The sequence below is a fragment of the Macaca fascicularis genome, chromosome 11 (assembly GCF_037993035.2).
Source record: "Macaca fascicularis isolate 582-1 chromosome 11, T2T-MFA8v1.1".
NCBI classification, from domain to species: domain Eukaryota; kingdom Metazoa; phylum Chordata; class Mammalia; order Primates; family Cercopithecidae; genus Macaca; species Macaca fascicularis.
In genome coordinates this window covers 56,976,657-57,000,743 of record NC_088385.1, presented here as the reverse complement: position 1 = coordinate 57,000,743, position 24,087 = coordinate 56,976,657, and the positions used below count along the sequence as shown (strand labels likewise).

Here is a 24,087-nt window from a genome sequence, read left to right as displayed (position 1 = left end):
GTGGCGGCGGTGGCTCGGGGTGGGCGTAAGATGGCGACAGCAGCGCAGGGACCCCTAAGCTTGCTGTGGGGCTGGCTGTGGAGCGAGCGCTTCTGGCTACCCCAGAACGTGACCTGGGCTGATCTGGAGGGGCCGGCCGACGGCTACGGCTACCCGCGCGGCCGGCACATCCTCTCGGTGTTCCCGCTGGCGGCGGGCATCTTCTTCGTGAGGCTGCTCTTCGAAAGGTGAGAGCCCGCGAGCGAGCGGCTCGAGGGGCCGGGCGAGGGCAGGGGCGCCCCGCTGTGGGAAGGACCGAGGGCCGGAAGCAGAACTGCAGGGAAAGCCCGGAAGCAGGGGCTAGGGGAGCCTGGGCCGCGGCGGGTGATGCTAGGCGAGTGGGCGAGGTGGTAGCGGAGCCTGGGTGGAGAAGGAGTTTGGGGCGTGGGCAAGAGAAAGAGTGGGGGTCTAGGGGAATGCTGGGTCCCTTCAATGTTAGATCCGGAGTTGGCTTGGCGGGGGCGGTCATATAGGCCTCCTCCCAACCTCCAAGGGTCTTACAGATGAGGAAACAGGTTCAGTGTGAACTCTGGCAGAGGCCCCGAAGAGAGGGATAGGAAGGGCCCAGGAGAACCACAGCTAGTTGTGACCATGGAAGCCGAGGAGTCAACCCAAGAGCCAGACGTTCCAAGGGAAAGGAATGGATTCATCAGAATTTTAAGATTCGTTAGGACGCTTGAGTTTCTGAGAACTGAGGGGAACAGGATTAGTTTGGCCCTAAGAGTTGGTTTGGTATGTCAACTCATGCACGTTTGTTGGTAGGAGGGTAGAAATCTGGTGGGGATAGGGTGTGGTGGAGCCCGAGGCTTCCAAAGTATGGAAAGATGTCAGATTAGTTGCAGAACAGGCCTTGGGGCCTGAAATGGAAGGAGGAGTGTTCGAAGGGATAGAGAGCCATAGGGCTTATCAGAGGACAGCTATATTGAGCCAGCTTCTTTTTTTTTGAGACGGAGTTTCGTTCTTGTTGCCCAGGCTGGAGTACAATGGCACGATCTCGGCTCAACGCAACCTCCGCCTCCCCAGTTCAAGCGATTCTCCTTCCTCAGCCTCCCGAGTAGCTGGGATTACAGGCGCGCACCACCACGCCCTGCTAATTTTTGTATTTTTAGTAGAGAAGGGGTTTCGCCATGTTGGCCCGGCTGGTCTCTAACTCCTGACCTCAAGTGATCCGCCCGCCTCTGCCTCCCAAAGTGCTGGGATTACAGGCGTGAGCCACCGCACCCGGCCTTCAGCCAGCTTCTAAATGAGTTTAGCAGAATTGCAATATACTTTGTTCAACCATGTGATTTCACCTTTAAGTGAATGGATCATATCTGTTTGTCCAAGATATTCACTGAGGCTTTGGTGTGTGATATTATAATGTGAATTTATAGCTGTGGGTGATTTTGATCAAGTCTACTTAGACTCCAAAAAAGGAGACGTGTTTTTGCCATAGGCCTCAGGTAATGAGGGTGTTTCTTGGACAGCTGTTCGTTTTGCCTTTATCCAAGCATAAATGATTGTAATGCAGGAATGCCCTTTCTGGGATGGGACTATGCTGCAGGTGAAACAATCTGTTAATTTCTGAAAGATAGCATCTGTTTGGGATTGCTTCTTCGATTTGCCTACTATTTTTGACTCAAATCTTTCAAAATATTGTGTTCTATTTAGCTAGTCACTCGTCCATTTATTCGTAGTATTTGTGTGTCATCATCAAAATGCTCTGCCAGACGTTCAAGTGCAAAAATAAAAGATGCTTAAGTGAAGCAAATGAAACCCAAAGATCTAAATGGCTTTCCTTGGCCCTTGAGGCCGAGTCTCGCTCTGTGGACCAGGCTGGAGTGCAGTGGTGCGATCTCGGCTCACTGCAAGCTCCGCCTCCCGGGTTCATGCCATTCTCCTGTCTGAGCCTCCCGAGTAGCTGAGGCTACAGGCATCCGCCACCACGCCTGGCTAATTTTTTGTATTTTTAGTAGAGACGGGGTTTCACGGTATAGGCCAGGATGGTCTCGATCTCCTGACCTCACGATCCGCCCACCTCGGCCTCCCAAGGTGCTGGGATTACAAGCGTGAGCCACCGCACCCGGCCTTGTTCTGTTAAGTGTAATCATTGTATTTAGTCATCCTGGAATCTGGAGTGGAGGCACAAACTGCTTGTCTCTCTTTGGAATAAACTAGATCCAGGTACTCTCTTCCATAGTCTCTGTATAGGAGGGCCAAAAAAAAAAAGGAGGAAGGCAATGTAATGACTCCAAAGGAATATACACAAGTCAGGACAAAAATTTTTTTAAAAGGTGATTTTCATAGAAAAAGATCTCTGCTTTTCATATAAATATGTGCCAGTATGGAAATTTCCCCATGTTAGTGGTAAGAGGAAATAGCTTGTTGCTTATAAACACCCATTTTATATAAATTTACGTATCTCTTCAGATTCCAAAGTGTTCCCTCAGATGGCTGAAGACATATATACCCTGGCAGAGCTGCTGGAAGGGATCCTTTACCTGTGGGAATTCTATCTGAGTGTTTCTATGGTGCTCCAGTGTCAGGGGAGTACAGGTGGATGGGAATACCGAACTGAAAGCATTCTAGTATGATAACTCTTGGCCAGTAAGGACGGGCACCTTGTTTGTCTCATGTTTGCTCTTAGGAAAATTTAACCCTAGAAGCACTCTCGCTATTTTGGTTTTTTAAGACCCATTACCTCAGTATAGAATTCACTGCTGAATTGCCAGTTCCTCTTTTACTGTTCTGGTCTTTCATAAAGAAAATAGAGCCACTCCACTCTTTTGTTGTTGTTTTTGAGACAGCGTCTCAGTCTCACCCAGGCTGGACTGCAGTGGCATGAAGCTGACTCCAACCTCGACCTCCTTGGCTCAAGCAATCCTCCCGCCTCAGCCTCCCAAGTAGCCGAGACCATAGGTGCGCACCACTATGCCCAACTAATTAAAAAAAAAATTGGTGGGGCGGGGCATGGTGGCTCACACCTTTAATCCCAGCACTTTGGGAAGCCGAGGCGGGGAGATCACTTGAGGCCAGGAGTTCGAGACCAGCCTGGCCAACATGGTGAAACCCCATCTCTACTAAAAATACAAAAATTCGTATTTTGGGGCATAGTGGTACATACCTGTAATCCCAGCTACTCAGGAGGCTGAGGCATGAGAATTGCTTGAGCTGGAGAGGCAGAGGTTGCAGTTTGCCAAGATCGCACCATTGCACTCCAGCCTGAGCAACAGAGGAAAACTCTGTCTCAAAAAAAAAAAAAAATTGTAGAGGTTGGGCACGGTGGTTCATGCCTGTAGTCCCAGCACTTTGGGAGGCCGAGGCAGGCAGATCGCTTGAGGTCAGGAGTTTGAGACTAGCCTGGTCAACAACATGAAATCTCATCTCTACTAAAAATACAAAAATAGGCCAGCATAGTGGCAGGTGCCTGTAATCCCAGCTACTTGGGAGGCTGAGGCAGGAGAATGGCTTGAACCTGGAAGGTGGAGGTTGCAGTGAGCTGAGATCGTGCCATTGGACTCTAGCGTGGGCAACAGAGCAACACTCCATCTCAAAAATAAATATTGGGGCCTAGCATGGTGGCTTACACCTGTAATCCCAACACTTGGGGAGGCCAAGGTGAGAGAATTGCTTGAGACCAGGAGTTTGAAATCAGCCTGGGCAACATAGCGAGACCCTGGTTCTACAAAAAATAAAAATGTTAGCCAGATGTGGTGGCATGCATCTGTAGTCCCAGCTACTCAGGAGGCTGAGGCAGGAAGATGGCTTCAGCCCGGGAGTTCAAAGCTGCAATGAGCTATGGTAGCGCCAGTGCACTCCAGCCTGGGCAAAGGAGTGAGACCCTGTCTCTTAAAGAAAGAGAGGCCAGGCGCAGTAGCTCATGCCTATAATCCCAGCACTTTGGGAGGCTGACTCAGGTCAGGAGTTGGAGACCAACCTGGCTAACATGGTGAAACACTGTCTCTACTAAAAATACAAAAATTAGCTGGGTGTGATGGCGTGTGCCTATAATCCCAGCTACTCAGGAGACTGAGGCAGGAGAATCTCTTGAACCTAGGAGGTGGAGGTTGCAGTGAGCCGAGATCATGCCACTGCACTCCAGCTTAGGCAATAGAGCGAGACTCTGTCACAAAAAAAAAAAAAAGAGAGAGAGAGAGAAATAAAGAGGTATATTGGGACAATTAGTCATCTTTCCCACATTTTCTCTTTTTTTTTTTTCAGAGCCCAAAATCCTTGCATGCCTTTTCTCATTCTAAAATCCTACCTATTTAGTTTGTAGAAGCGATTTATGTAGTAATCACAGACTGTTAGAAGCTAGAACTCCGACCTCCTTTTACAGACAGTTACTAAGGCTTAGAAACATCCTTCAGCTTTTCAGAGGTTGCAATATACAACTGGTCTTTTTCCCCAGCCCAGTGCTCTTTCACTGTTTGATAGGGCCATCCATCTTTTCCTATTCCTTAAACCCCCTTTCAAGTGTTAAGATTTAACTTCTTGTTCTAGTATTCTAGTATTTGAAGAACAAATTAATTTCCTGTTACACACTTCATATACATTTTTTTTTTTTAAAGAACAAATCAGCCAGGCACGGTGGCTCATGCCTGTAATCCCAGTACTTTGGGAGGCCAAGGCGGGTGGATTACCTGAGGTCAGGAGCTCAAGACTGGCCTGGCCAACATGGTAAAACCCTGTTTTTACTACAAATACAAGAAATTAGCCTGGTGTGGTGGCATGCGCCTGAAGTCCTAGCTACTCAGGAGGCTGAGGCAGGAGAATCGCTTGAACCCAGGAGGCAGAGGTTACAGTGAGCTGAGATCATGCCACTGCACTCCAGCTTGGGCAACAAAGTGAGACTCTGTCTCAAAAAAAAAAAAAGGAACAAATCTGTACTCATCCTGTTCTTATTTAATATTATCCTTTTGACTTGAACTTTGCTTTTTTTTTTTTTCTTTTTTCTTTTTTTGAGACGGAGTCTCACTCTGTTGCCCAGGCTGGAACACAGTGGCTTGATGTCAGCTCACTGCAGCCTCTGCCTCCCAGGTTCAAGCAGTCCTCATGCCTCAGCCTCTCGAGTAGCTGGGAATACAGGTGCACACCACCACGCCCAGCTAATTTTCCTATTTTTAGTAGACACAGGGTTTTACCATGTTGGCCAGGCCGGTCTTAAACTCCTAGCCTCAAGTGATCCACCTGCTCAGCCTCCCAAAGTGCTGGGATTACAGGCGTGAGCCACTGCATCTGGCCAACTTTGCTTTTTTTTGTTTGTTTGTTTCATGTCATTACTGCATATTTAAATGAGTCTTACACTATAGAGATAAATAGTCTCTATTTGTGTTTCGAGAATCTCCCAAAGAGTAAATATAAAGGGTACAATTTGCTTTTACTTTCTCTCCCTTCTCATCAACCACGCTGAGCATTTATTAAATATTTTTTAAGTTTCCATATTCCCTGTAGAGAACTGTAGCCTCACCTGATGGGGATGATTTGGAAAGCCATCTGACCATAAGTTAAGTATATCTAGCTAACTATTTTGTTAAAGAACTGCAGAAAGGTGATTATTACCCTCCAAAGCACAGAGGCTTGCCTTTGTGGGCCTCTGTTGACTGGTTGCATTGCAGTGGACTGTACTCTTGCACAGTGCCTCAGTGTAGCAAGTGAGTATTTATAGAATGATTGAGAAGAGTCTACTCTTATCTACTCAGATGCCCTGAGGAGTAACCCAGAATCTAGATCTTCAATCTGAAATAGATATCTGGCTTAAGAGAGGAGAAATTATAATTTCTTTGTTTCTGTTGTTAAATTTCACCATACTATGCTCGCATGTTGTGCACTGTTCTATAGCTTCTCTTTCTCCCCTCTCCTCTTACACACACTCAGGCTACCCACTGTTACCTACCAAAAGAGAGATAAGAAAGTCTTCCACTTGTTGCTTCTTTGAATATTGTGTGCTGATTTAGGGAAAGAGTAGTCCAAGGTGTGGTCCAAGTTCAGGTAGCCTGTTGGATCTGACTTAAACTGAATCTTAAAGATAAAATTGTTTGAAACTTAGTATTTAGTCCCTTGCGCACTTTTCCCTAGGATCAAGTAGGAGTTTGAGACAGTATTGATACCATCAGATCTATATAGGTTCATTTATTTTAAATACGGTATTATAATATGTTTTATATTGCTAGAAGAAAACAGTTTTGTGAATTATACAGGAGATAGCTGAGAGCTTTCACCGCTGCTTATTCATTATTCCAATCCCCTCTTCTCTCACTACTTCAAGGCAACCTCACTGGAGTGTCTAAAGAGTCTTCTCAATGCCATTCTCTCTCAGTGGGGATTGAATAGACTCGTTTGCTGGCCTGTCATGAAACTGACAACAAGAGTAGTGATTCATTTTCTTGCACATGTTTCCATTTATTTCCTTTTTTCTTTTTCTTTGTTTTTTTCTTTTCTTTTCTTTTTTTTGAGACAGAGTCTCGCTCTGTCGCCCAGGCTGGAGTGCAGTGGCACAATCTCAGCTTACTGCAACCTCCGCCTCCTGGGTTCAAGTGATTCTCCTGCCTCCGCCTCCCACGGAGCTGGGACTACAGGCACCTACCACCACACCCAGCTAATTTTTGTATTTTTAGTAGAGATGGGGTTTTGCCATGTTGGCCAGACTAGTCTCGAACTCCTGACCTCAGGTGATCCACCCACCTCAGCCTCCCAAAGTGCTGGGATTACAGGTTTGAGCCACCACACCTGGTCTCAATTTTTAATTGATTACATATTGACAGTACTTTTGACGTATCAAGTTAAAACACATTATCAACATTGATTTCACTTTTTAAAAAATGTGGATATTAGAAAATTTTAAATTACAGGCTGGGCACAGTGGCTAATGCCTGTAATCCCAGCACTTTGGGAGGCTGAGGCGGGCAGATGACTTGAGGTCAGGAGTTCAAGACCAGCCTGACCAACATGGCGAAACCCCATCACTAAAAATACAAAAATTAGCTGGGTGTGGTGGTAGGCGCCTGTAATCCCAGCTACTCAGGGGGCTGAGGCAGGAGAATCGCTTGAACCTGTGAGATGGAGGTTGCAGTGAGCCGAGATCGTACCATTGCACTCCAGCCTGGGCAACAGAGCGAGACCCTGTCTCAAAAAAGAAAAGAAAATTTTAAATTACACATGTGACTCACATTATATTTCTTTTGGACAGTGGTGATGATGGTAATTCAGACAATATTAATAATAATTGAGAAAATAATTTTAATGTAAATTCACATGTGATATACTTTTTAGGATTAAAAGATGATGCAGAGGTATTGGATGTTCCTTTAAACAATGAATCTAAGAAATTTTAGTGAAAGTAAGATTTTTAAATGTAAATTATTTCCTGAAATATTCAAATGAATGGTTATATTCTATTTTGAGTAAATTTTTTTTTTTTGAGACGGAATCTCGTTTTGTCGCCCAGGCTGGAGGGCAGTGGCGCGGCTCAGTGCAAGCTCCGCCTCCCAGGTTCACACCATTCTCCTGCCTCAGCCTCCTGAGTAGCTGGGACTACAGGCATCCACCACCGCACCCGGCTAATTTTTTGTATTTTTAGTAGAGACGGGGTTTCACTGTGTTAGCCAGGATGGTCTCGATCTCCTGACCTCGTGATCCGTCCGCCTTGGCCTCCCAAAGTGCTGGGATTACAGGCGTGAGCCACTGGGCCGGGTGGCTTGAGTAATCTTTGACAGTTGCTTCTAGCCAAGCATTGCTCTATATTTTTGCCTTTTTACATATATCTTCTCAGTGTTAATGATCTATAAGCAAGTTTGTCAAGTAGGTAAATGTTCATGCAGAACTGCACAGCTCTGATAAGGCATTGAGAATAATCACACTCTTACTATATCTCTTCTGTAAAATACAAGTTTTCTTATAAAGATATTCCTTGTAAGTTTTCAGTTTTTGGGTATTGTCAGCATTAGTAAACAGTCTCAATTACAGGCATAAAATGTCTCAAACTAAATCAGATTGTCATGGTTGTGTTTAGGGAAATCTCCAGTTATAGACTGAAATTGGTTAACTTGGATCTGATTCCCCAGAAATCAGTGATCTCCTACACTTGATAAGCACCGAGCTGGTAGGCTATCTGATGACCCAGGAGGGTAAGGCTGAGTTTTAATTTCATCCTTACGAGTGGCACTTTTCCATGAAACACTTTGCCTCTTAGTTGAGAATTAAGTTTTCACCCATTTGTTCATCTGTTCATTCTTCAACATCTATTTATTGAAAGCTTAGGATATGTCATATCAAACTATATGTCATGGTTTTAGAAGCTGGACAAGATAAATGTAAAAATAAATAAGCCAAGGATGAAAAGGTGAATAAACCATGATTTCTACCCTTGGAGAGAGCAAGAAAATCAGTGGTTATCACTTGTGTGTGTTTGTGTTTCTATTTTAAGCAAATGCATTAAGTTGTGTAATTATCCATTGAAAAAAGATAAATATGTTTAATGAAAGGAACGAATGAGTTTATCCTACCACTTTGGCCTGAATTCACTTCAGTGTCCTCTCAGTAGAATTCTTCTAGTACATTAGAATGATTAGATTTACAAAAAAGATACAATCTACATGTGTTCCCTGAGAAAAACATCTATTACAGATTTTTTTTTTTTTTTTTTTGTCGTGGTCTTGCTCTATCACCCAGGCTGGAATGCAGTGGCACGATCTGGTATCACTGCAACTTCCACCTCCTGGGCTCAAGCCATCTTGCCACCTCAGCCTCCCAAGAAGCTGGGACTACACGCATGTGCCACTGTGCCCGGCTAATTTTCGTATTTTTTGTAGGGAGGGGGTTTTGCCATGTTTACCAGTCTGGTCTTGAACTCCTGAACTCAAGTGATGCTTCCACCTCGGCCTTCCAAACTGCTGGAATTACTGGCGTGAATCACCCTGCCTGGCCTAGAGTAGATTCTTTTTTTTTTTTTTTTGAGGCGGAGTCTCGCTCTGTCGCCCAGGCTGGAGTGCAGTGGCCGGATCTCGGCTCACTGCAAGCTCCGCCTCCCGGGTTTACGCCATTCTCCTGTCTCAGCCTCCCGAGTAGCTGGGACTACAAGCGCCCGCCACCTCGCCTGGCTAGTTTTTTGTATTTTTCAGTAGAGACGGGGTTTCATCATGTTAGCCAGGATGGTCTCCATCTCCTGACCTCGTGATCCGCCCGTCTTGGCCTCCCAAAGTGCTGGGATTACAGGCTTGAGCCACCGCGCCCGGCCTACAGTAGGTTCTTTTGCTTCTGTCTAGATAGGGTCAATTATTGTTTCAGGTTTGATCATTTTTTTGGACAAGTTCTTTTTTCCTCATCTAATATTCTCTTGACTTTAGTGAAGTCAAGGAGCTAGGTAAAGTGAATAATGTCAGAAACATTTGTCAGGTCACAGCTGGAATTTGAAGAGAACCATTTCAGAGATCTTGAATGAACTGCCCTATTTTTGGGGGATGACCTTGAGATTGGGCTCTGTGTATGGACTTGTCTCCCCCATGAAACTGTAGGTATCTAATGCAGTACTTTGTACATTCATATTAGCTATTCAGTAAGTGTTTATTGAATGAATGACTCTGAAACCTACTTCTGCTTGAGATGTTGTGACTCTAGTAGAGTAATTCCTTTTTTTTTTTTTTTAATTTTCCTTCCTAAGAGGTGGAATCTTGCTTTATTACTGTATCAGTCAGGGTTCTCTAGAGGGACAGAATTAATAGGATAGATATATAAAGGGAAGTTTATCAAGTATTAACTTATACTATCACAAGGTCCCACAATAGGCCTCTGCAAGCTGAGGAGCAAGGAAAGCCAGTTGGAGTCCCAAAACTGAAGAACTTGGAGTCCGATGTTTGAGGGAAGGAAGGGTCCAGCAGGAGAGAAAGATGTAGGCTGGGAGGCTAGGCCAGTCTAGTCTTTTCACGTTTCTCTGCCTGCTTGCCATGCTGGCAGCTGATTAGATGGTGCCTACCCAGATTAAGAGTGGCTGTGCCTTTCCCAGCCCACTGACTCAAATGTTAGTCTCCTTTGGCAGCACCCTCACAGACATGCGCAGGATCGCTGCTTTGCATTCTTCAATCCAATTAAGTTGACGCTCAGTATTAACCGTCACAATTACCCAGGTTGGAATGCAGTGGCCATTCACAGGCCTGATGTCACTACAGCCTTGACCTCTTGGCCTCAATCAGTCCACCCACCTCAGCTTCCATGGTAGCTGGAACTACAGGCCCAGCTACATAACTTCCTTCTTGACTCCTGAGATCCCTATGCTATATAGCAGTGGGTTCTCACATCTTTTGCTCTCAGGACTCTTTTATATTTTAAAAAATTATTGAAGACCCCAAATATTTTTTGTTTATATGGGTTATATCTATCAATATTTTCTCTATTAAAAACTAATACTGATAAATTTTTAAAATATGTATTAAACCTCACTCTGTCACCCAGGCTGGAATGCAATGGCATTCAATGGCAATGCAATAGCCTCCACCTCCTGGCTCAAACAATCCTCCCACCTCAGCCTCCCCAGTCACTGGGACCAGAAGTGCATGCCACCACACCTGGCTACTAATTGTTTTATATATATATATATATATATATAGTTTTTTTGTTGTTTTGTTTTTTGAGACAGAGTGTTGCTCTGTCACCCAGGCTGGAGTGCAGTGGTACGATCTCAGCTCACTGCAACCTCTGCCTCCCAGGTTTAAGCAGTTCTCCTACCTCAGCCTCCTGGGTAGCTGGGACTGCAGGCGTGCCACCACACCCAGCTAATTTTTGTATTTTTAGTAGAGACGGGTTTCACCATATTCCTCAGGCTGGTCTGAAACTCCTGACCGCAGGTGATCCACTCGCCTTGGCCTCCCAGAGTGCTGGGGATTACAGGCGTGAGCCACCACGCCCGGCCACTAATTGTTATATTTTTTGTAGAGACAAGATTTTACCATGTTGCCCAGGCTGGGCCAATTTTGTTTTTATTTGATTTTATTATTATTATTATTTTTGAGGTGGAGTCTCGCTCTGTCGCCCAGGCTGGAGTACAGTGGCACACAATCTCAGCTCAGTGCAAGCTCCACCTCCCGGGTTCATGCCATTCTCCTTCCTCAGCCTCCCGAGTAGCTGGGACTACAGGCACCTGCCACCACTTCCGGCTAATTTCTTTGGATTTTTAGTAGAGACGGGGTTTCACTGTGTTAGCCAGGATGGTCTCGATCTCCTGACCGCATGAGTCACAGCGCCCGGCAATTTTTTTTTTTTAATGGCCCTCAAAGGAAACCAAAGATCACTTGAGCACAGACCATGAAAGAAATGCTGGGTTTGGTGGTATAGGTATCTTGAAAAGTGCAGTACCTTGTACACAGGGAATCCTATTCTTTTAAGAATTTACTCAGAAGAATGTATTGTAACTTTTTGTTCTCAGGGATTGTTTTTCACTTTTAAAAATTACTGAGGACTCCAAGGAGCTTTTGTTTATGTGGGTTACATATACCCATCAACTTTACCATGTTTTAAATTAAAGTTTAGAAATTTAAGAAATGCTGACCGGGCACAATGGCTCACGCCTATAATCCCAGCACTTTGGGAGGCCTAGGTGGGTGGATCACCTGAGGTCAGGAGTTCAAGACTAGCCTGGCCAACACGGTGAAACCCCGTCTCTACTAAAAATACAAAAATTAGCCAGGCATGGTGGTGCATGCCTATAGTCCCAGCTACTTGGGCGGCTGAGGCAGGAGAATCACTTGAACCTGGGAGCGGAGGTTGCAGTGAGCCAAGATAGCGCCACTACATTCCAGCCTGGGTGACAGAGCGAAACTCTGTCTCAAAAAGAAATTTAAGAAATGCTTATTAGTTCATTAAAAATAACAATAGGCCAGGTGCAGTGTTTCACACCTGTAATCCCAGCACTTAGGAGACAGAGACAGGAGAATAGCTTGAGCTCAGGAGCTCAAGGCCTGTGTGGGTAACATAGCAAGACCTCGTTCTCCACAAAAAGGGAGAAAATAGACAAAATTATTAATACATCGATTTACACGTTAACATAAATAAGCTTTTTGAAAAATATTTTCCAAAAGAAAAAATAGAAGAACAGCGTTGATTTTACATTTTTGCAAATCTCTTTAATATCTGGCTTAATAGAAGACAGCTGGATTATCCTAGCAGCTTCTGCATTCAATCTCTCGTAATATATTGTTTTGATTGAAGTATGAAGAAAAGATGGCTTCATACAGCTTTGTCATTGAAAAGCAGGAAGTATGTTAATAGCCCTTTCAAATAATTTGATGTTTATCTTTGATACTACACCAAAACACAAGTAGCAGTTGTTTTTTTTTTTTTTTTTTTGAGACAGAGTCTCGCTCTGTCGCCAGGCTGGAGTGTAGTGGTGTGATCTCACTGCAACCACCAACTCCCTGGTTCAAGCGATTCTCCTGCCTCAGCCTCCCGAGTAGCTGGGATTACTGGCATGCGCCACTGTACCCAGCTAATTTTTGCATTTTTAGTAGAGACAGCGTTTCACCGTGTTGGCCAGGATGGTCTCAATTTCCTGACCTTGTGATCCGCCCACCTCGGCCTTCCAAAGTGCTGGGATTACAGGCGTGAGCCACCCACCCAGCCACAAGTAGCAGTTTCTTAAACGTTGATTGCTAAGTAGAATCTGAAGCCATATTAATGAGCTTTCCATTTTATTATGTTAGAATCCATTGTTCTATGTTAATTGTGTTTTGTTGTTGTTGTTTTGAGGTGGTGTTTTGCTCTTGTCACCCAGGCTGGAGTGCAATGGCGCAGTCACAGCTCACTGCAACCTCCGCCTCCTGAGTGCAAGCGATTCTCCTGCCTCAGCCTCCCAAGTAGCTGGGATTACGGGTGTGTGCCATCATGACCAGTTAATTTTGTATTTTTAGTAGAGATGGGGTTTCACCATATTGGCCAGACTGGTCTCAAACTCCTGACCTCAGGTGATCCGCGCGCCTCAGCCTCCCAAAGTGCTGGGATTACAGGCGTGAGCCACTATGCCTGGCCTATATTACATTTTGAATGGACATCATGTATCCATCATTTGGAAAATACTGGTTCATTCAGTTATACAAATGTCCCACATGTCAATATGATATTATACAATATTTAAAAATCACACCTGTAATCCCAGCACTTTGGGAGACTGAGGCAAGTGGATCACAAGGTTAAGAGATCGAGACCATCCCGGCCAACATGGTGAAACCCTATCTCTATTTTAGTAGAAAAGTACAAAAATTTAGTACAAAAATTAGCTGGACGTGGTGGTGCGCGCCTCTAGTCCCAGCTACTCAGGAGGCTGAGGCGGGAGAATCGCTTGAACCCAGGAGGCGGAGATTGCAATAAGCCAAGATCGTGCATGCCACTGCACTCCAGCCTGGCAACAGAGTGAGATTCTGACTCAGAAAAAAAAAAAAAAAAAATCCTATTAGTTTATCTCATTATAACCAATCTCATCAGAAAAGTCTTAAGTATTGAGTTGTCAGGCTGAAAGGCAGATAAAAGTTTTGTAAACATTCTAAGTTTAACTTGAAAGCTTGAATTTTATCATTGGCAACAGTGCTTTTCTTGAAATGACGGGCTCACATCATTTATTATAATTATTTCTAGTATTATTATTATTTTGAGACAAAGTCTTGCTCCGTCGCCAAGGCTGGAGTGCAGTGGCAGGATCTCAGCTCACTACAACCTCCGCCTCCTGGGTTCAAGCAGTTCTCCTGCCTCGGCCTCCTGAGTAGCTGGGATTACAGGCGCCTGCCACCACACCCAGCTAATATTTATATTTTTAGTAGAGACAGGGTTTCACTATGTTGGCCAGGCTGGTCTCAAATTCCTGACCTCAGGTGATCTGCCCGCCTCTGCCTCCCAAAGTGCTGGGATTACAGGCGTAAGCCACTGCATCCGGCATCATTTATTTTTGAGAAAGTGTTTGCTAAATACTCAAGAGCTGAATGACATTAGTTTGTCAGTCCTTTCAGGTAAAAATGGTATTCTATGGAAAAAGTGACTTAGTTTATTCTGCTCGCAGTAGTCATACAAATGGTTTTCCTTGAGAGCCATATACTTTGGTATGCATCAGAAGTGCTTTTTGGGTACATCTATTTTATCACAGAATAAGTGGAGACTGGGTTTCAACATGTTGGCCAGGGTGGTCTCAAACTCCTGACCTCAAGTGATCCGCTTGCCTCAGCCTTCTAAAGGGCTGGGATTACAGGCATAAGCCACCGTGCCCAATCACAGAATACTTTTAAAAAACATATTCAAGGGTCAAGATTTAATAAAAGTAATAATTTGTAGTGCTTCATCAGGGACATTCTTAAGCAAAACTGGCATATTTTAAAAATTGAGAAGACATAGCTCTACAGTATAGTAACTACTAGTATGGTTTGGTGTCACTACCTTGATTTGGTATAAAGTACCATAACGTTTTACCTACCATGGATTTGCACAATCACTGCAAATGTCAACACAGTGAAAAAGGCAAATAATAATATTGTTATGAAAATAGTTTAGTTTGTAGAGCCCCTGAGAGTGCCTCAGGAACCCTCAGGGGTCTGCAGACCATACTTGAGACCCTCTACCGTAATTGAATGAGGTTACTGAGGGTGAATGTGTAGAGTACAAAAAGAACCTCTAAGTGAACCCTGAGGAAACACCATGTTGTAGGAAAAGGCAGAGGAAAAATAAACTGCAAAGGAGATAGAGGAATGACAGCCATACGTTATTTGATAATATTAATAGTTGGTATAGGCCACGCACAGTGGCTCACACCTGTAATCCCAACACTTTGGGAAGCCGAGGCAGGTGAATCACTTGAGGCCAGGAGTTCGGGACCAGCCTGGTCCTGAACAGGTACTAAAAATACCTGTAATCCCGGCTACTTGGGAGGCTGAGGCAAAATTGAACCCAGGAGGTGGAGGTTGCAGTGAGCCAAGATCACGCCATTGCACTCCAGCCCAGGTGACAAAGGGATGCTCCATCTCAAAGTGGGTGTTTAGTAAGTGTTTACTTTGTCCTAGGCATTGTTCTGAGTGCTAGGCATTGAATTCTCATTAGTAAGTTTATGAGGTATGCAGGCACTACTGTTATCCTCATTTTACAGATGAGAGAACTGAAGCACAGAGTAACTTGTCCAAGGTGACTCAACTAGCAGTGCTTACCAGGCAGTCTAGTTCCACTGCCAGAGAGGGAGAGGGAGAAGATTAGGAAGAGTATGGCAGTAAGGAAGAGAAAAGGGCATTTCAAGAAGAAGGTTAGTCATTAATGATTTGGTTGGTGCAAAAGTAATTGTGGTTTTTGCCATTAAAAGTAATGGCAATTACTTTTGCACCAACCTAATAAAATGCTGCTGAAAGGTCAAGTAAGATAGAGGACTGAAAAGCATCCATTTGTTTTCACAATAAGGAGATCATTGACAACTTTGGCAAGAACAGCTTCAATGGAGTGTAGGGACAGAAGCCAGAGGGGAGAGGAAGGTGAGTTGAGGAATGTGTGGGAGTTTAGTTGTGAGGTCGGGGAAGGCCAGAGGGTGCTAGGGACCGGCAGGGCTGTTTTAAGATGTGAAAAACTTGAGCATGTTTAAGATCTGATGAGAAGAAACAAGTTGAGAGTGAGGCTGAAGATAATAGAAAAAAGGAGGGATAAGTAGAATGCAATTTCTGATCAGTAAAGAGTACAGGGAGATTGGTTTTAGATGTGATTAGTTTAGATTGAGTGATTCTGATAACAAAGTTGAGGGCATTCCCTTTCCTAAATGCTTGAGGGTCTTGGCTATTTCTACTTCTTTCCTCCTGTGTCTTTAACTGCTTTAACTCACTGCTGTCTTTTAGAGTCTTTACTTTACTGGAATTTCTTTGGTAAAGGTTACTACAGATCTCCAAATTGCCAAATCTAGTAGATACTGAAGTCCTAGTCTTGGTCTCTCCCTTATTTGATACAACTCCACCTCTGACCTTCCTGTCCCCTAAATTCACCTTTTATGCTGATGTTGTTCAGGGTTCTGACCTCAGTTCTCTTTTAAGTTTATATTCCTTTGGTATGTAATCACAGTCACCCCCACAAATTTAGCTACCACTTATATTCTTATTCATTTGTATTCATATATTCTCTTCTTTCTCTCTCTCTCTCTATATCATACCCAAGCCCCTTTTCCAAGTGTATTTGCATCCGAGACAGTTCCATTTTAATGTCCCATGGGTACTTGAGATTCAGCAAAAACAAAACTCAACTCATCTTTAACTCCCAAACTTTATTTTATTTCATTATTTTATGTTTTGGAGATAGCATCTCACTCTGTCACCCAGGCTGGAGTGTAGTGGCACAATCAGGGCTCTCTGCAGCCTCTACCTCCTGGGCTCAAGCAGTCCTCCTGCCTCAGCCTCCCTAGTAGCTGGGATCATGGGCACATGCCACCACACCCAGCTAATTTTTAAAAATTTTTTGTAGAGATAGGGTCTCACCATGTTGCCCAGACTGGTCTTAAACTCCTGTTCTTTTTATATATCTACTTTGGCACTTTATATTTTTCTAGAAATTGATCTAAGCTGGTGTTTCTCAATCTGGTCATATTGCTGCACACATACAAAATAACATTTGTGGCTGAGTGTACTGCTCGCGCCTGTAATCCCAGCACTTTGGGAGTCGGAGGCAGGTGGATCACTTGAGGTCAGGAGTTCAAGACCAGCCCGGTCAATGTAGTGAAACCCCGTCTCTACTAAAAATACAAAAATTAGCTGGGCATGGTGGTGCATGCCTGTAGTCCCAGCTACTACTTGGGAAGCTGAGGCACAAGAATCACTTGAACCCGGGAGGCGGACGTTGCAGCGAGCCCGGATCACACCACCACACTTCATTTCAGCCTAGGCATCAGAATGAGACTCTGTCTCTAAATAAATATACAAAAAACATTTGCATTATACAGTAAGGTATATGAGGCCAGAGACTACAGACTAAAGGTTTCTGGCTACCCGAAGGCCCCACGGATCACCCTGAAAGCTAAGATCAGTATCTCAGCATAAGTATAGCCCATTTGTGTTACTTGCCACCATAAAGTAGTCGAGAAGCTTAATCTAGACTTTGGTTTTATTTGTGTATAATTCATATTCATCAGTGGTGTAATGAATCACAAAAGTAGCATTGTTAGTATATAGATCCTGTCTTTGATAGGAAAAAGCGAAAGCAATAGGTAATTTCATCCTAATTAACCTAGGCTTAGGTCAACTGCTGCCATGTATCTGGAGAGCAGGAAAAGGGCAGAGTGAAATGATCTCTACAAAGTAGGACAAATCTAATACTGTCAGGATGGGTCACTAGATTCGTGTTCGTGGAGTTACAGGTGGAAAGTAGTAGCTTATTTTTATAGACCACTAAATGCCTGCTTAACTAAAATCTGCCAGGAAGGGAAAAATGTTGTCTGACAAATTGTTTTAAAATGTGGATCGATCCTGGAGAACACAGAAAGCCACACTAAAAGTATGATTTCTCAGTATCATCGAGCGCAGCAGTTTTCAAACTATGATCTCAGGACTCCTTTACAATCTTAAAAAATTTTCAAGGATCCCAAAGAGTTTTTGTTTATGTGGATAGTACCTACCAATGTCTACTGTTTTAGAAAAAAAAAATAGGGAAAATGTACATGTTTTCTGTATTTACACATGTATAAAATGTGTATATATATATATTTTTTTGTTTGTTTGTTTGTTTGTTTTTGAGACAGAGCCTTGCTCAGTCGCCCAGGCTGGAGTGCAGTGGCGTGATCTCGGCTCACTGCAAGCTCCGCTTCCCGGGTTCCCGCCATTCTCCTGCCTCAGCCTCCCAAGTAGCTGGGACTGCAGGCGCCCGCCGCAAATTTTTTGTATTTTTAGTAGTGACGGGGTTTCACCGTGTTAGCCAGGATGGTCTCGATCTCTCGACCTTGTGATCTGCCCGCCTCGGCCTCCCAAAGTGCTGGCATTACAGGCGTGAGCCACCGCGCCCAGCCTTTTTTTTTTTTTCTTAGATGGAGTCTCGCTCTGTCACCCAAACTGGAGTGCAGTAGCGCAATCTCGGCTCACTGCAACCTCCGCTTCCTAGGTTCAAGCAATTCTCCTGCCTTAGCCTCCCAAGTAGTTGACTAATTTTTTGTTGTTGTATTTTTAGTAGAAGATGGCATTTTGCCATGTTGGCCAGGCTGGTTTTGAACTCCTGACCTCAAGTGATCTGCCTGCCTCACCCTCCCAAAGTGCTTGTATTACAGGTCTGAGCCACCATGCCCAGCCTATTTATTTATTTATTTATCTATTATCGAGACAGAGTCTGCTGTGTTGCCCAGACTGGAGTGCAGTGGCAAGATCTCAGCCCACTGCAAACTCCGCCTCCTGGGTTCAAGAGATCCTCTCACCTCAGCCTGCCGAGTAGCTGGGACTACAGGCATGTGCCGCCATGCCTGGCTAATTTTTGTATTTTTTGGTAGAGATGGGGTTTCACCATGTTGGCCAGCCTGGTCTTGAACTCCTGAGCTCAAGCAGTCTGCCCACCTCAGACTCCCAAAGTGCTGGGATTACAGGCATGAGCCACCGGGTCCAGCCTCTTTATTTTTGAGACAGGATCTGGCTCTGTCACACAGGCTGAAGTGCAGTGGCGCAATGACAGCCCACTGCACGACTTCCGAGGGTCAAGCGATCCTCCCACCTCAATCTCCCAAGTTGCTGGGACCACAGGCATGAGCTACCACACCTGTCTAACTTTTGTGTTTTGGGCAGAGACAGGGTTTCACTACGTTTCCCATGCTGGTCTCGAACTCCTGGGCTCAAGTGATCCATCTGTCTCAGCCTCCCAAAGTGCTAGGATAACAGGCATTAGCCACCGTGCCCAGCCCATATTTATTAATTCATTTAAAAATAGCAATGGCCTGGGAAACATGGTGAAACCCTGTCTCTACAAAAAAAATTTTTTTTAATTAGCTGGGCATGGCCAACACCTGTAGTCCCAGCTACTTGAGAGGCTGAGGTGGGAGGTTCACTTGAGCTGAGGAGGTCAAGGCTGCAGTGAGCAGTGATCACACCACTGCACTCCAGCCTGGGTGACAGAGTGAGACCCTGTCTCAATATAAATAAATAACAATGAACTCATTACATTTTATGAAAAATAACTGTTTTCCAAAACAAAAAACTGAGAAGAGTAGCATTTTAACATTTTTGAAAATATCTGGCAGTTGTAGTCTCATGTCAGCGTCTGCATTCAGTCTGTTGTTATATGTCATGTAACTTGTGGAAAGTTCCACTGTACTCTCATGAGAGAGAAAGGATTTTTATGAAATTATAGAATTATTATGAAGATAGTTTTGACCTTGTAGACCTACTGAAAGGGTCTCTGGATTCCCCAGGGGTCTGTAAACCACACTTTGAGAAGTGCTGATGTAGCAGAAAGGATAAATGCCAGGCTCTGGAAATTGACCAGCCTAGGTATCTTTTTTTTTTTTTTTGGAGATGGAGTCTCGCTCTGTCGCCCAGGTCAGAGTGCAATGGTGCAATCTCAGCTCATTGTAATTTCCACCTTCTGGGTAAAAGCAATTCTCCTGCCTCAGCCTCCTGAGTAGCTGGGGTTACAGGCGCCCACCACCACGCCCGGCTTTTTGTATTTTTAGTCGAGATGAGGTTTCACCATGTTGGATAGGCTGGTCTCGAACTCCTGAGCTTGTGATCCACCCGCCTCAGCCTCCCAAAGTGCTGGGATTACAGGCATGAGCCACCGCGCCCAGCCTAGATACCTATTTTATAAGTTATACCAAATGCCAGCCTTTTGTATGATGTAGAATTAGTAATTTCTCAAAAGCTATTAATTTCAAATAATTTCACTTTCTTCAGTAACGTAATTCATTAACTGTGTAACTAAATCTATATATTTAATTTTTATCACAAATTAGAAAAGAGTCTTTTCCAATCACGTCTGGAAAATATCATAATAAAGCTTCATTCTGTGGCACAAAATAAACACTCAACAAGTATTTGTCAAATATTCTTAGGCTCCATATAGCTGGAACTGACTGGATATGAGTAGCTTTATGCTTTTCACCGAACTCTGAACTAATGAGGGCAGGATGTGAGCTAATGACAATGCTAGATTATTAAGTCCACACCATGATCCAGATAATAGTAATTTTAAAATTGGCTTCACCCAGGTGAGCAGAATATAGACTTGTTATATTAAAGAGGATTTCTTGCTTCTCACTTTCTGCTGGAGGTACCGGAGTACCCAGACTGAAATATGTTTCTAGTGAAATAATAATCGCTACTCTTTAATGAATGTTTACTAAATGTCAGGTATTGGTATAGGCATACATTGTATCATTTTATCTTTAACCCTGTGAGGTAGATATTATCTCCATTCTATGGGTATGTAACAATCACAAGGTCTTTAAGCTGGTAAAATCTGTCTAACTGCAAGTCCTGAGTTTTAATCACCTGACTGCTTCCGGATTAAAGAAGCCTGGGTTGGGGGTAAGAGTAGGAATTGGAAAGGCTGTTTTCTGCCTTTGGATTTTCATGCAATTATGTTGATAGGAAAAGGAGGAGGAGACAGGGTTGTTTAGATGATTTTTATCTCTAATATGGTATCAACTCAACAACAAAGAATGACTGCCTCATTTACTCTTCTGAATGCTGATTAATCCTGGGTCGGAATTGAGCTCCAATAGAACAAGAGTGGGTTTCACTAAAACCTATTGCTTGTCAGTTACTGAGCAACTGCTGAGCACAGTACGTTGGTAAATATGAAAGCAGTCTATTTGTGTTTAGAAGGAGTTTAAACATGAGTTAGGGATTAAAATATTATTGGTATACAGAATAGTATACCAGTAAATGTAAATTAATGTATCCACTAGCATTGGCCTTTGAATGGAACTATTTTTTTTACCACCTGTGTAAAAGAGAATGTGTTACAGATGTGGCTAACTTTATGCTCTGAATAAATATTACCCTATGGCTCAGGAACTTTGGTGATAAGGTAAAAAGTTTTCATAGAGGGAGAAAAGTTTCTTATTTCTCAATCCCTCCTTTAGAGACAATATATTCTAGATTCAAATGCAGCTCAAGAAAATAGATCAATGGCACTCCATTTTACACCTCCCAGTCATATTTTCATTATGGGACTCCTTAAGATGCTAAGGGCTAAAACTGGTTTTGACTTATCCTGAAAGTGGCAATATAGAGCTTTTCCTAGTGCTGATATTCATAGAAATCTCTGGTTGTGGGGGAGAGTAAGATCCTTCTTGAAGAACCAAGGAATAGTTCCTCAATTTTCAAAGATTCAAAAGTTAGAAATTAATTATAATCAATCAATGATAACATCATAGAATCTTAGATACAGAAAAAGAAATCTTAGAAATCATCTCATAACCTCTTTTTATTTTTTATTTTTTATTTTTATTTTTTGAGACGGATTCTCGCACCGTCGCCTGGGCTGCAGTGCAGTGGCGCGATCTCGGCTCACTGCAACCTCCACCTCCAGGGTTCAAACAATTCTCCTGCCTCAGCCTCCAAAGTAGCTGGGACTACAGGCGCCTGCCACCAAGCCCAGCTAATTTTTTTTTTATTTTTAGTAGAGACAGGGTTTCACTATGTTGTTGGCCAGGCTGGTCTCAAACTCCTGACCTTGTGATCCTCCTGCCTTGGCCTCCCAAAGTGCTGGGATTACAGGCGTGAGCCACCACGCCCGGCTTTTTAATTCTTTTTAAAAATTTAAATCCATGGGACTCTGCTTGATATAACCTCTTCTTTTAGATGATGAAACCAAGACCCAAGAGATAAGTGATTTTACCAAGTTTATATGCCTTATTAGTAGATCTGAGACTAGGATAGAGTGCTAATAGGTAATTTCCTTCTCCCCTTTCCTAGCTTCCTGATTTCTTTCTTCTTGACTCCTGAAAGATCGAAGTATTTCCGTAACCTCTTGGTTAGGCAGGAAGGTATCCAAGACCCAGGATATCTATATGCAGGAAGAGCTTAGTCTCAGTTCTACTTTTCCCTCCAATTAAGATCTTGGTCTTTTGATGTAAGGAAAACTGCCATTTATTAATCACCTCCTTTGTGCCAGTGTCTTTCATATACATTATCTCATTGTACACTTACAAGATTCTTCTGAAGTAGATTAGTGGTTCTCACATTCTAATGGACATGTGAATCACCTGGGAATCTTGTTAAAGCGCAGGTTCTGATTTTGCAAGTCTGAGATGGGCTGAAGATTATGCATTTCTAAAAAGCTTCCAGCCAGCACAGTGGCTCACACCTGTTATCCCAGCATTTTGGGAGGCTGAGGCTGGTGAATGTTGTCACCATAAAGAAGTGATAAATGTTGAAAGTGATGGATATGGTAACTACCCCAGTTTCATCATTATCCTATGTATACATGCATTGAAACATCACATTATACCCCATAAATATGTACAATTATTATGTGTCAATTATAAATAAAAATTATTTTAAAAGAATTGGCCCTTGGGTTTTCTCCATTACAGGTTTATTGCCAAACCCTGTGCACTCCATATTGGCATAGAGGACAGTGGTCCTTATCAGGCCCAACCCAATGCCATCCTTGAAAAGGTGTTTGTATCTATCACCAAGGTAAGTGGGCAAAGAAACAGAGAGGAAAATTCACACAAGGCGTTGCTCCATGGGGCAGTGGAGGGTAGACAGCACATATCCCTAAGGGTAAGGATAGGATGGGATGATCTTTCATGTTTGAGTAGTCTAGGTAGCTATATGGAGAGCTTTATCCCCTCAGGGAAAACCTTTGGGCCCTACGTATGTCAAGTTTACATAGTAGTATGTTTGAGTTTTAGGCCCAGCAGCCACCTTTACCCCTCTTTCCCCAAACACACACCATATCTTGTTTTTGTTTTTCCTTGTTCCAGTTTCTGCCACTGCCTAGTTGTGTAATCGAAATGGAGACGGTACTGATAGCCTTTGCAGTTCGGGTTTTTTGTTGGTTTTTTGGAGAGACAAGGTTTTGCCATGTTGCCCAGGCTGGTCTGGAACTCCTGAGCTCAAGCCATCCTTCGGCCCTCGGCCTCCAAAAATCCCAGGATTACAGGCATGAGCCACCATGCCTGGCCTGCAATTTGGGTTTTTAATATCCTTTTTTACTCAGCCTGGGCTGGAGGAAGAGTCGAAACAAGGATGTGTATAGGTGAGCAGTACAGGTCCTTGATATGTAAGATAAAATTTCTTACTAAAAATGACTTTGGGATAACTTGGAAAGATAAACATCACTTGAGCCACTATGGCTATCATACCTTATCACTCAGCTAGTCAGTGGTATTGAAGGAGGGGTCTCGGAAGGGTCTGAGGAGACAGGGGTGTTGACTCTGCTTATACATTTACAGTATCCTGATAAGAAAAGGCTGGAGGGCCTGTCAAAGCAGCTGGATTGGAATGTCCGAAAAATCCAATGCTGGTTTCGCCATAGGAGGAATCAGGACAAGCCCCCAACGCTCACTAAATTCTGTGAAAGCATGTAAGTATGCAAGGAGAGAGGGAGGGAATAAGGAAGAGGGTGGGATACAACTGGACTGAAGTTTTCTTTTTTGAAAATCACTTCTGTTGTTAGGACAACAGTTAATGGATATAGAGAGCTAACTCAGCCTATTATTGGTAGGAAAGAAGGGAACTGGAACACTGATTCCCTTAAGTTTCTTGGACATGTTGCCACTAACCTAGGTATGGTTCCATTTTGTTTCCTTTTCCTAAATAGATTGAGAGTAAATCCTTATAACTGTACTTATGTAAGTAGATGTACTAACACATGTATACCTTAATAGAGGGAGTACTAGCTTGCTTGCTATAAGTTGACAATTTTTAGGAAGCATTCCTTTTCTGGGAAATACTATTCTTCATTTTATTGAGCTTTTTCTAATTATCCTCTGAGCACTGTATTAGTAATTGTCATGTAAAGAAAAATGCTAGGGAGTCTGATGATAGAGCCTAATATTTTTCCTAATGGAAGATGACTCTGTCTTTGGTTTTTTTGTTTTGTTTTTTTTTTTTTGAGACGGAGTCTCACTCTGTCACCAGACTGGAGTGCAGTGGC

The 24,087-nt window shown here is 43.5% G+C and overlaps 1 protein-coding gene across 5 annotated transcripts in view; it reads left to right on the top strand.

Annotated features, from left to right (window-relative positions):
- The window catches only part of CERS5 (ceramide synthase 5), a 36,673-nt gene continuing 12,586 nt past the window's right edge, over positions 1–24,087 (top strand). For all 5 annotated transcript variants that reach the window (XR_012420239.1, XR_012420240.1, XM_005570821.4 and 2 more), the window contains exons 1-3: positions 1–227; positions 22,517–22,622; positions 23,384–23,514. Coding sequence is in view for 3 of the 5 variants with exons in the window: in XM_005570821.4 (XP_005570878.2) it covers positions 31–227; positions 22,517–22,622; positions 23,384–23,514 (434 nt within the window). In the remaining 2 variants the exon portion in view is untranslated. The remainder of the gene's footprint in view (positions 228–22,516; positions 22,623–23,383; positions 23,515–24,087) is intronic.